This window comes from Tupaia chinensis, unplaced genomic scaffold (assembly GCF_000334495.1).
Source record: "Tupaia chinensis unplaced genomic scaffold, TupChi_1.0 Scaffold000270_2, whole genome shotgun sequence".
Lineage (NCBI taxonomy): Eukaryota > Metazoa > Chordata > Mammalia > Scandentia > Tupaiidae > Tupaia > Tupaia belangeri.
The window spans coordinates 5,422,944-5,435,907 of record NW_006159751.1 but is presented as its reverse complement, the minus strand read 5'-3'; the positions used below and the strand labels follow the sequence as shown (position 1 = coordinate 5,435,907).

Here is a 12,964-nt window from a genome sequence, read left to right as displayed (position 1 = left end):
ATACCAAGAGGAGAATGGAGGAGAAGGGATTACGGTGTGGCCATCCTACCTGGGGGGTGATTTCTCACTTTCTGTCTCTCTGCCTCTCTTTCTCCATCTTTCTGGCGAGCACACATGCCCTATAGCAAAAACCTCTCCAAAAAAAGAAAAAAAAATGTGGCCTTGTGATTAACTGAGATTTATGCCCACACATTTATCAAAAATGTGAGTGCATTCTGAATTCTGCTTAAACGACTACCCCATGAAGACAGATAGGGTTTTAAAAATAGATTTGCATTTAGGTTGTTTGTTCCTGATGTCTCTGCATTAGAAATTGTTAATATTTAAATCAGATTTAATTTTAGAACCCCAACCTTCACTAGCATGAAACAGAAAACAATGACAATAATGTCTATGCTAATCATTTGGTGTTTCAGTATTCTGGACAGGGGGAACTTCTCTCTCCAGTAGCAATACTAACACTGAATAAGAGAAGGCCTAAGGCATAGAAGATGCTGGACAGGACCAGCATACAACAGTCAGGCATCTAAATGAGATTGGTGGGGGACCCTGGCATGTACCAAGGTGGCTCAAGCCAGGTGTTACAAATATAGGGCCAGGGAATCTGTTGCATTTGGTTTACAGTCAATCCCCCAAGGAGGCATCTGATCATCTAAATTGGAGGCCATTCTAGCTTGTAGTGGAATATCCAGATATTTCCAGAGAGTCATCTCACTCCTCTGATTATTCCACAGATGAAAAGCTGAGGCTTTTTATATTCCGTAGGAAGCAGTCAAGGCCCCGACTGGGAGTTTCCCATTTCTGTCTCATGATGTTTAAGGCCATCACGTGGTCCTCTCACTCTCTCCTGCACCTCTAGCTTAGCCATGTTTGATTTCTGGCCAGTTCTTGAACTCTGAGATTCTGCAATGCTTTTCCTTCTTTTCCTAATGGGCTCCTATTCATCCTAAAGAACCTTGCTTGGATGTTACCTCCACTGTGAACAAATGTCTCCAGCTAGTCTGGCAAGATATACCAATTCCTGCCTCCACGTGTTTCCATATCATGTCAAATATGTATCATGCAAATCGCAGTTTACTTTCAATGCTTGTTCATGTGGTTGCCTTTCCTTACCTCTAGGTTATTTGTTCTAGGAAGTTAAGTATCATGTCTCTTCTTTATGTCCCTTGTACCTAACCAAGTAGCTGGCACAGGGCCTGAGACTTTAATTGGCTAATTAATTAAATGAATGAATCTCAGGGCTTGGGTAAGGGAAAGCATTACTTAAGCATCCAGTAGTGATGCAGAGTGGAAAACAGAATCACAGAGCACTGGAGTCAGAGGGGTCCTTAGCTATCATCCCTGCTGGCTCCTATCTTATGGAGGATAAAGCTCAGAGACACTTAAAGATGCCAGGTAACTGACCCCAGTTCTAAATCCAACCCCAACAGAGCTTTGAAATATTCTTCACCACAGATTCAAACTTTTTATTGTTTGGTTTTGTTCTGTTTTGTTTTAGAAAGATTTTTGCTATAAGACATGTGCACTCACCAGAGAGACAAAGAGAGAGATGGAGAAAGAGAAATCATCCCCTAGGGGGATGGCCATGCCATGATCCCTTCACCTCCATTTTCCTCCTAGTATCTTGGGCATGCACACACATGCTACCAGCATGAGTTTCAAGCCATCAGTTCTGAGATTCAAACCGGGGTCGGTCATGTGGCAGTCCAGCACTTTACCATCTGCTGACCCAGATTTAAACTTTTTAAAAGGTTGTTGAAGGAAGTCTTGATCTTAAGCTTGAACCCCAATGGATATGAGAAGAACTCCATATGGATATGTTTTCTGAAACATTTTAAGGCAAAAGAATATTTTCATCAGTAGGGGAAGGGAAAGGAACGGAGACAGCTAAGTCCTTAATTTCTTGGTTTCTAGTACCATGAAGACTGCTCTAGTAGCCTTTTGACCTCCTTTGTTCTCTAACTCCTTTTTATTATTAGGAGTTTGAGAGCTGTGGTGGTTTCGCTGATATCTGCCTGCATAACACAAGACAAGAGGGGCTTGAAGGAAGATAAGTGGTGGGGGTCTCCACTGGAAAGAGATGACGGGGAGAGAGGTTTTGGGAATTGGAAAAAGCATAGAAACAGAAAGGATAACGATGTCATCCTAGGACTTTTTTTTTTTTTTTTTTTTTGGTGGTGGGCCAGAACATACTACCTTATAACAAATTCTGTGGTAGACATAATAATTCATTTATTCATTCAAAAAACATGCAAAGTCACTTGCTATTTAAAGCCCTCTACACCCTTCCTCTTGTGCTGAGTATAACATCATAGCCTCTTGCTACCTCTTTGCAGACCTGGCTCTTTCTGCCTCTCCAGCTCATTTCCTAAGTCTCTTCCCTTAACACTCAGCAACTTTGGCTTGTTTCTATCTCAGGGCTTTGCATTTGTCACCCCTTTTGGCTGGAATGCTCTCTGCCTCATTCCTTCAGCTCTCAACTTAAAGGCCACTTTTCCAGAGAACTCTTTGCTAAGCACCCTGTCTACAGTGGCTCCTCGGTAGACCCTGCAGCCGCCCTTTATTCTCACACTTTGCTTATTTCCTTCATGGCATATAATGAATCTGCAGAGATGTTTACATAAGACTGTATGCTCCATAGCACAAAGGCCTTGTCTGTTATATTCATTGTTGTGTCCTCAGCATCAAGAATAGTAGCTGGCACATGACAGGTGCTCAGGAAATATACTGAATGAATAAATGAAATCAGGTTTTTGAAAGTGGGCAGAAAATAGAAAATTCCCATTGCTTCTAGAAACTATAAGCTAAAATTGAATAGAATTTCTCTTTGTGTCATCTCCACTGCTTGTAATTCTAAAATCTGACTTTCAGCATGGTACTCTGAGATTCATGACCTTGTTCTGTAAGAGCTCCCTGTTACCTATCGTGTGGTCAAGTTGTCTTCTTTGTCTTCATTACTCATCCGCATTTTTATCAAAGCACCAAGTTGCTCAGAAATCTCAAGATTCGTTCTTCTAAATAAAGAATGTTAGCTAGACTGGACCCAAGGCCTGTCACATCTGGGCATGTGTAAGATACAGAATAATTTCTATTCCGATGCTAGGTTGGGGTCTTCTGGACCAGGACTTTGGTGTGGGTCTGGAAGCACTCATGCTGATGTAAGATCAGTCATAGACTGTGTCTAGGCCAAAACACTCTTTGGCACAAGGGTGAGAGGCAGATGCTACCCCAGGGTCCTGCAGGGCCAGGCCCCTGCAATTTCAGTAGCTGAACTCTAGCTCCTTCCCGGGCTCAGATGCTGGTAAAATCCTGGATCTCAGGCAAATGGGCTTTGTCCTTGTGCACACCACTCCGCCTTGCCTAGGGCACAGGTATCCACCTGTTGGAGAATGTGGTGAGGTACCTGTCTAATGCCAGCTCTCCCCTCCACAGAGTCCTGACCTGGGGTCGTGCATTCCGGGGCTGGATGGCATGCTGGACCCAAGCTCAGCTCAGCGTCTGGGCCCAATAACGGCTTTTCCAAGGGAGCAGCTTTCTATCCTGGCCACACTGAGGTAAGCTCCTGAGAGGCTCCAGAGCCACCATGAGCTGGGGATACAGGGGGATGGTAGGATGGAAATGAGTCACACATGGAAGAAGGGGAGTCAGATCCAACTGCCACTTAGGAGGACCTGGAGTACCTTTCAGTGGTACAGAAAATGTGGCTCATCTAGCTCCCCTGGGAGAGAAAGGCCCTCCTGCCTCCAGGCTGGTCCCATGGCTTCTGGTGTCTGAGCCACATCAGGAGTCTATGGCAACAGGGCACAGGGCCTCTGATAGAGTGTCGGTCAGACTCTCCATATGACTCTCCAGTTGCTCTGATCAGGTACTCCCGAGCAATAGGCCACTCTTCAGGTCTCGGCAGTGGAGTGAGGGCGGGAAGAGTTCCATGTCTGGACATAGGGAGGCCTGGCTCTGAATTCCACTTCTGTCCAGCATGTGCTCATGACCGAGTTAATTAATCTTACTGCATCCCTGTTTCCTCATTTGTGAGATGGGAATAATATGGCCTACCTCCAGATTTATTGTGATGGCTTATTAGACAGTTCTGCTCAACAAATGATAATGATCATAATTATCTGACCTCACTCATTTTAAGATGTGACTCCAAGAAATCAGATCAGTAGATTCTGTTTACATTCATGGAGTCAGCACACCTGTCCTGGAGACCAATAGCCCCCAGGTGCTATACACTTTTTGGCCACATATTTCTTTCTTTCTTTTTTCTTTTTTTAGTTTAATAGTTACTTAGTATAAAAGGTTTGTGCACAGTATAACAAATACAATTTTTACAAATCTGTTTTGAAAAAGTTGTGGCTGTTTATTTGGGTTTCATACTCTTAATTACTTCATCCACCAGTTGTTTTACTTCTTAGTGTCTTGTAACTGCTCAACTCATACAGTCTGAAGTCTAGCTCCTGTCGGCCCACTCCCGCCTGGTCTGTGAAGACAGCAGAGCTTGCCTTCCTCATCCATTACTACCGTCACAGCTCCCATTGTCAGGTGTTCTTCCTCTCCAGTAGGGTCAACTATCAGTAAAGTGTCATCAAACATAGCAAAGGAGGTTGCAACTGGATGAGTTCTAATATTCAAATAACTTTTCTCCTTTAAATTAACTTCTGCTAGTGCAGTTTCTTCATTTATCGTAACTTCAGGCAACTGTATGTTTCTTAAAGCCGCTAACAAAGCAAATGTGCAGGCATTCAAAATGTTTCCATCATAGTCGAGGCAAATGAGAGCACAGTACAGAACTCACGCAAGCTTTCCTGGAGAAATGTGTAAGTCCTCCTTCTGAATTATCTGTGAATTTTCAATGACGTCTGCAATGAAGGCTAGCTACTTGAGCCTCTTCTCCAGGAGGTCCTGACCAAAATCTTGATGAACACTGGGGTGGTAGATCCACATCTGGAACAACATAGCCTTTGTCAGGGGCATCTGTTGGTGGTGCTCAAATTCCACTTTAACTCCACAAATTACTGTAGCTTTTCCCAGCTTCACTAATGCAGAACCATCTACAGTACTAACTGAACCTAGGTTGATAGTTGTGGTTCTGAGTTCACCAAGTTCTCTTCCATCGAGACAGCAGCTCTCCTTCAGAAATCTCTCGTAACGCTCCAGAGGTTCCATGGTTTTGAACCCAGCCGCCATCTTCCTGCCTCTTGGCAACATATTTCTAGCATGGGTATTTTCAGTGCTTTTCGATTGAGTCTACATGATGCTCAGAAACCTAACAAGAAAAGATATAAAACCAATTACATATCTAAATGTTCCCCAATATCTGGGTTTGTCACATCAAGAAGCTAAAACATACATCTGTTGAATGGAATTTTCATTTTTATGTGCAAGTAGCTCAGCACCTATCAATTACAGTGTTCGTGCACCTTCGGACCTCTCTCCTCTCTCTTCCAAGCAAGACTGATCCTGCCACTCACGCTCTAAAGTGTGAGAACCTCTGGGCTTTCATCTTTGATGTTCCTTCCAGGCTAGGCCTTCTCCCCATAAATCCTGTCTGGGAGATGCAGGCAGAAGTTCTGGGCTTTATTCAATCACTCTCTTTCCTTCTTCAGGCCAGGACACCTCCTTGAGGGAACTGAGGAACCACAGAATCCCTCTTATACTCGGTGCAGGCTCCAACAGCTGAGAGTGTCTGCATCTTTACAGCTGGAGACAGCAGCCAGTTTCCAGTGAAAACGAAGGCCAAATGTAAAACAAGAAACGACCCTTGGCTCATTTGCAGAATGTGGCTAGTGAGATGGAGAAGGAGAAGGAGAAATTCTTGGCCACAGGAACTTCCTCTCTGATCAACAGTTACTGACCCTGTTTCACTAATTCAATCTCTAGCTCAAAATTCACTGACAGCTCTTGGCACCTTTCTCTAAGGGAGTACACCTCCCTGGTACAGTTGCTAAGTTCCCAGTGCTGTCAGCCCTCCTAGCCACAGATATTCAGGTTGGCCCTGTCCAGTGGCTTAGCCCTATCCAGCAGCTTTATCACCTACTGAGGTAGAGCCCGTGTGAAGATCATTCACCTACTGCAGGACGTCTCTCTTAGGATTGGCGTGTGTGGACCACTGGAAATCCAGTGAATGTACTGCCAGCCCCACAGGGCAAGAGAACTTAGTTGGCCCCTGGGTTGCTGCTTGTAAAGGCATTCCACCCAGTCTCCCCACTCTTAATCATTTGTCTCCCATTCTGTGTAGGCACAGGACAAATAAAGAGCATTCTCACACTTAACACAGCACGTTCCTTCATGTGAGCCCCTGGATATTCAGCTTACAGGCTTTGCTTGGCAAAGCCACTCAGGGGTCTTTCCTCTGTTCAGGAGGAAGGTGTTAGAGGTTATTTATTAAAATAAGTAAATAAGGGGGACCAGCAATTAGTGTAATGGCTATGTCACTGAACTCCCATGTAGCTGATTGCAGTTCGAGTCCCAGACCCAGTGACTTAAACTCACGCTGGGTGCATGTGCATGCGTGCCCAAGATCCCAAGAGGAGAATAGAGGAGAAGGGATTGCAGCATGGCCACCCTCATTTTCTCACTTTCTGTGTCTCTGTCTCTCTCTGTCTTTCTGGTGAGCACACACGCCCTATAGCAAAAACCTCTCCAAAAAATAAAATAAATAAATAAGAGACCAGCAGATGACAAATGGTTATGTCACTAGACTCCCTGTAGCTGACCACAGCTTGAGTCCTGGACCTGGGGGCTTAACTCACACCAGGCACATGTGCATGCATACCCCAAATCCTGAAAGAATGGAGGAGAAGGGATTGTGGTATGACCATCCACCCCGGGGAGTAATTCATCACTTTCTGTCTCTCTGTCTCTCCTGTGAGCACCACGCCCTTTAGCAAAAATCTCTCTAAAAATAAATAAAACGTTTTTTCTGGTTCACATTTACCAAGAAGAAAATGTTCTTTTCTTCACTGTGCACTATATCCCTAGAATAAAAATACACTAGTCTCTTTCTCTTCTTTTAATCTTCTGATGATTTTTGAGAAAAGAGACATTTTATAGAAAATTTTAAAAGATTATGGGAACTTGCTATTACAGACTGAGCATTCCTAATCCAAAAATTTGAAATCCAAAATGCTCCGAGATCCAAAACTTTTTGAACACCAACATGATACTGCAAATGTAAAAATTCCACATCTAACCTCACGTGACAGGTTATAGCCAAAGCACAAACACAGAGCATCCCCAAGGATAAAAGGCCCTCCCAACCTCCTTGTGTGGTGATGCCAGACAACCACATGTCCACATGGGTGGCTAAGATAGGGCTGCCTTTGCTTTCTGATGGTTCAGTGTATACAAACTTCGTTTCATCCACCAAGCTATGAAAAATATTGTATAAAATTACTTCTAGGGTATTTGTATATAAAATAAATAAATTTTGTGTTTATAGTTGGGTCCCATCTGCAAGATATCTCATATGTAGATATAAATATTTCAAAATATAAAACACTTCTGGTTCCAAGTATTTCAGATAAGGAATACTCAACCTGTAAGAGTCAATCAAGTATTATTTAAAGCAAACAAACAAACTATTCTTCAAATCTAAAACCCAAATGAGAGACTTCTTGGAATCATTTTCAATCTTAATGAAACAATCTATCCATGGTGAAAATCTTCATAGTGATTAAATATCACTTGGCATTACCTGATATTGTCACAGTGAATTGAGAAGTAGCATTAGACTTCAAGAGTTGTGTGAATTCAGTTAAGTAGAACCATCAGATGCTAAGCAGAGTGGAAAACTTCAAATCAAAGCGAGTCAGAGTTGGACGATACCATTGACATCATTGCTCAGATGGAGAAATTAAGGAACAAAGAAGGAAGGAGACTTCTCAACACATGGACTGACTTTTAGAGGTGGAGCCACCGGGGGTGCTGGGTCACATGGAGAAACGAAGATGAGCAGCGTGCTGCTCTGCCTACAGGGAGATGGCCCACTAGAAGGGAGGCCAAGAGGATAACAAACTGCCATTAGAGAGCATGAAGGAAATTCCTTAAGAGATAGGGGTGGGGATTTGTCTTGCTGAAATTAGAAAAGGCTCCCTGGTGAAGGTGGCATTGAAATTGGTTGTTAAAAGATAACGAGTAGGGGTCATACAGTGCCCTAGCAGTAAAACTGAAAGCTCTACAAGATTTACCCACATAGGAATGTTCTGGATTCATGTTCAGAGACCTCCCTGAGTAAGCCAGGCACATGCAAGCCCTAGAGCCAGAGCTGGCAGAAGCTGGTGGTGGATCGCACTGTTAACAAGATCTTTATGGAGGTGCTCTGTCTTTCTCATCCTCTCTGTCTGTCTTTCTCATTAAGGAAATAAACAAATAAAAATGTTTAAAGAAGACAACAGGAGGGATTCGTACCAGAACAGGTGGGGAGCAGAAAAGGCATGGAGAGGGCAAGGGAGCATGCCTGGTAGGAAGAGTCTGGAGTCAGACAGTGGTGGGGAGGCACAGAGCAGCAACTAACCCTCAGAGTTCAGAGAGCCAGGAATGCAAGCTATGTGAAGGGAGTAGAAGGAGGCAGAGCCTGCCAGGCTGAGCAGTGCTGACTGGCTTGCTAGACGAGGAGTTCATCCCTGGCTCCTTTGAGCAGAGTGATGTGATCAATGCAGTGTTTTAAGATGGGGCCCATAACATCAGGGGGAAGACTGTTCCCTTGACCTGAACTCAGGGCACAGGAGAGAGAATGGAAAGGAAAGTACAACTTCAAGAGATGCTATGGAAGCAAAACCAAAAAGGCTGGATTGAGGACTGGAAGAAGGGCAGAGAAGAAAGAGTAGAGTCCAGAGGTGAGCTGACGTTTGTCACTGGGGCCTGAAGGAATAATGGTTCCAATGAAAGAGAAAGGAAGATGTGAAGAAGCATATTTTGGAGGATGGGGAGAGATGATCAAAAGAGAGAATAGGTGTGAAACTACTTTGTTACTTATGAAGTGTCCAACATGGAGTTCCTGCTTTTGAACGCAGAGGAGAAAAAGGGGGAGATGATGATCCCAATGAAGACTATGACTATGAAGAGTTTTATACTGGATATCTTACATTTTAAATGCCAGTATCCATGGAGAGTGGGCCTTAGGAGCCTGGATGTTCAGAACTGGCTTTCCAAGAGCAATGGAGCTGGAGATCCATGTCTGGGCATCAATTGGCAGAAATTTCAATGGGATCCTTAGAAGAAGATGAGCTCACCAAGAAAACGCTGTAGAATGAGGTGAGAACGTCTGGGAATGATGGAAAGGAAAGTACAACTTCAAGAGATGCTGTGGAAGCAAAACCAAAAAGGCTGGATGGAGGACTGGAAGAAGGGCAGAGGAGAAAGAGCAGAGTCCAGAGGTGAGCTGAGGTTTGTCACTGGGGCCTGAAGGAATAATGGTTCCAATGAAGGAGAAAGGAAGATGTGAAGAAGCATATTTTGGAGGATGGGGAGAGATGATCAAAAGAGAGAATAGGTGTGAAACTACTTTGTTACTTATGAAGTGTCCAACATGGAGTTCCTGCTTTTGAACGCAGAGGAGAAAAAGGGGGAGATGATGATCCCAATGAAGACTATGACTATGAAGAGTTTTATACTGGATATCTTACATTTTAAATGCCAGTATCCATGGAGAGTGGGCCTTAGGAGCCTGGATGTTCAGAACTGGCTTTCCAAGAGCAATGGAGCTGGAGATCCATGTCTGGGCATCAATTGGCAGAAATTTCAGTGGGATCCTTAGAAGAGAATGAACTCACCAAGAAAACACTGTAAAATGAGGTGAGAATGTCTGGGAACATGGAATAGAAAGGAGATCACTCTAATTTCATCAAAATCCTGAATTTCAGTCAGTTCTTTTCATGTCCTATCCAAACTCTAACAAGTGTTACTAATTTGGATATAAATGGATGGATTTCAGTTTCGTTCCTTTTCTTTTAATCTACCTGATGAGCCCTATCATGTACTGAGGGAAAAAAAAAAAAAACATAAAACAAAAGAAGCAAAAACAAAGGGCTTAAATTCACTGCCAACTAATTAATCAGTTCTATAAGAGTTGGCTGGACCTTTATCTGCAAGGCCATTAGCCAACGGTACTGGTGGTGGTCAGAAGTCTCTGCTACATGGTCTGCTGGTGAACTGGAGCAAACAGAAACATTCTTCAAAGTGACCAAAGAAAGAATTTGGCGATTTCCCTCTTGGTATTTCACCAAAGAGATGTTTATTTCCAGCTGAATAAAAGTCATCTCGGGGGAGAAGAACGCATTACTTTAGAGTAGACTAGAGAAGCAGCATGAAGCCATCTGCACAAAGTCCAAAAGAAACCATATATCCTGCAGTGGAAAGAAGGTAGATGGCAAGCTTCTTGGGCCAGTCTAATGCATTCTTTCATTCATTCTTGTATTTTTTTTTTAAGAATTTACTACATGCTGGGCACTGCACATGGCCCCAGAAATATTTAAATGCAAATCACACAGCGTCTAAAGCACTCTCAAGGAAACAGAGAAGTTGATGACTATCCACAGCACGAGGAGAAGTAACGGGGTTACGCGTAAACTTCCTCAGAAGGCAAGAGCCACCCTGAAGGATGGAGTAGCCATCTTTACAGGCGGATGAGACACAGCTCTGCCCGCTAGGACCTTACAGACTGGGGGAGACAGAGTCAAATGACAGCTTTGAAAGAAGTCTGAAAGTGGTAAAACTAGTAAGAGAGAGAGCTGAAAAACAGTTTTTTTTTTGAGAGGTTTTCGCTATAGGGCAAGTGCGCTCACCAGACAGACAGAGAGAGACAGAGAGACAGAAAGCGAGAAATCACCCCCCAGGGGGGATGGCCACGCCGCAATCCCTTCTCCTCCATTCTCCTCTCAGGATCTTGGCACACATGCACACGCGCCCAGAGTGAGAAAAGCAAAATCTTGACCACAAGGAGATCGGAACCACTCAGAATTAACATAGATTTTGTGAGCACCTACTTAATCGTTAATAACCACCCTGGGAAATTGCGTTTATTGCTCAATTTTTATCAATGAGGAACCTAAGGCTCAGAAGAATTCAGTGGTTTCCTTCTGCTAACAAGCACTTGAGAAGGAATCAAAACAAGGTTTTCTAACCCCAGATCAATGCAGATTTCTTTGCACGACACTGATTTTGTAGGAGAGAATGTATACACACATGTGCATGTGTGTGCAGATATTCTAGTGCCCAGGATGGAAAGAGGTCACTTTTGATTGGCAGGCTCCAAGGAATAGGTAGTGTCGGTACCAGCATGAGAACACAGGCAGGGAGCAAAGTGGCTCATGAGAGAGGGAGGGAGAGGAGAGAGAAAGGACAGAGTTGGCATTTTGGATAACACTCTTTATAGGGGATACCTCGAATACTACCAAGAAGATCTGGGAAAGGAAGCTTCAAAGAGGAGGTGACATTTAATATCCATCTACAGTTGTGAATGAGAACATAATATAAGTAGAAATAGTGACGGACCCTCCCAGAATAGAGCTAATTCCATGATTCCTTGACTAGAAGGCGTGGAGGGTCCCTGTGGGGTAGTTGCAGCCCATTGTCATTGTAGCCTAGACATCAAATGAAACCTCTGTGACCCTCTTGGAAGATCAACTCTGAGGGTCCCAGAGACTTTTGACAACACTCCGTCCTCCGTGGAATAACCCTCGTATCTTTTCCATTCCAGGTGCGTAGCGTAATGTCCATGTTGTTCTACACTCTGATTACAGCGTTTTTGATCGGCATCCAGGCAGAGCCACACCCAGAGAGCAATGTCCCAGCAGGACACATCATCCCGCAAGCCCACTGGACTAAACTTCAGCATTCCCTTGACACAGCCCTCCGCAGAACCCGCAGTGCCCCTGCTGGGCCAATAGCCGCTCGGGTGGCAGGGCAGACGCGCAACATCACTGTGGACCCCAAACTCTTTAAGAAGCGGCGGCTGCGTTCACCCCGAGTGCTGTTCAGCACCCAGCCCCCACCCCTCACTGCAGACACTCAGGAGCTGGACTTTGAGGTCGAAGGGGCTGCCACCTTCAACAGGACTCACAGGAGCAAGCGGTCATCGTCCCACCCCGTCTTCCACAGAGGGGAGTTCTCGGTGTGTGACAGTGTCAGCGTGTGGGTCGGGGACAAGACCTCCGCCACGGACATCAAGGGCAAGGAGGTGATGGTGTTGGGAGAGGTGAACATTAACAACAGCGTATTCAAACAGTACTTTTTTGAGACCAAGTGCCGGGACCCTAATCCTGTCGACACCGGGTGCCGGGGCATTGACTCCAAGCACTGGAACTCGTATTGTACCACGACGCACACCTTCGTCAAGGCGCTGACCATGGACAACAAGCAGGCTGCCTGGCGGTTCATCCGGATTGACACGGCCTGGTTGTGTGTGCTCAGCAGGAGGGCTTCCAGAAGGGCCTGCCCTGCCGCCGGCCCCCTCTCCATCTGCCCCCCTCCACACTCTCCTGGGCCCCTCCCTACCTCAACCTGTCAGTTATTTTAAATTATAAGGACTGCATGGTAATTTATAGTTTATACAGTTTTAAAAAATCATTATTTATTAAATTTTTGGAAGCATCCTGTGTGCTGGAGCGCGAGTCCTTTTTCTCAGTGAGATCATCTGTGAGTCTTGGACAGATGCAGGGTGCACTGTCCACAGCAGCTCTGGCTCCCTCTAAGGCCACCTGTAACCCCCACTCCACCCCAAGCCAACACTGCAACTTCAAGGAAGGCTGGCTGGTTTGGGATATTAGCCTAAACCAGGCATGATTAGGAAGAGACGCCTGCTGGATTGCAGCTTTGTTCCACATTCCGGAGACCAAGCAGCCTAATCCTTGGATTACCTGCCCCACAGCCTGGATCCCTGAGCCTTGATTGCTTCACTTAGGGAAATTCATGGAGCCTCAGGAGGGGGCAGAGAGGCCCGGGATTGATCCTGGGGTGGGAATCA

The 12,964-nt window shown here is 44.9% G+C and overlaps 1 protein-coding gene and 1 pseudogene across 2 annotated transcripts in view; one reads left to right on the top strand and one right to left on the bottom strand.

Annotated features, from left to right (window-relative positions):
* Nucleotides 1-12,592, top strand: part of NGF (nerve growth factor) — a 58,516-nt gene extending 45,924 nt beyond the window's left edge. For both annotated transcript variants that reach the window (XM_006149649.2, XM_006149650.2), the window contains exons 2-3: nt 3,433-3,554; nt 11,699-12,592. In XM_006149649.2, the coding sequence (XP_006149711.1) occupies nt 11,711-12,517 (807 nt within the window). In that variant the 5' untranslated portion in view covers nt 3,433-3,554; nt 11,699-11,710 and the 3' untranslated portion in view covers nt 12,518-12,592. The remainder of the gene's footprint in view (nt 1-3,432; nt 3,555-11,698) is intronic.
* Nucleotides 4,246-5,950, bottom strand: LOC102501515 (exosome complex component RRP43 pseudogene; annotated as a pseudogene).
* Nucleotides 12,593-12,964: the final 372 nt, after the last annotated feature.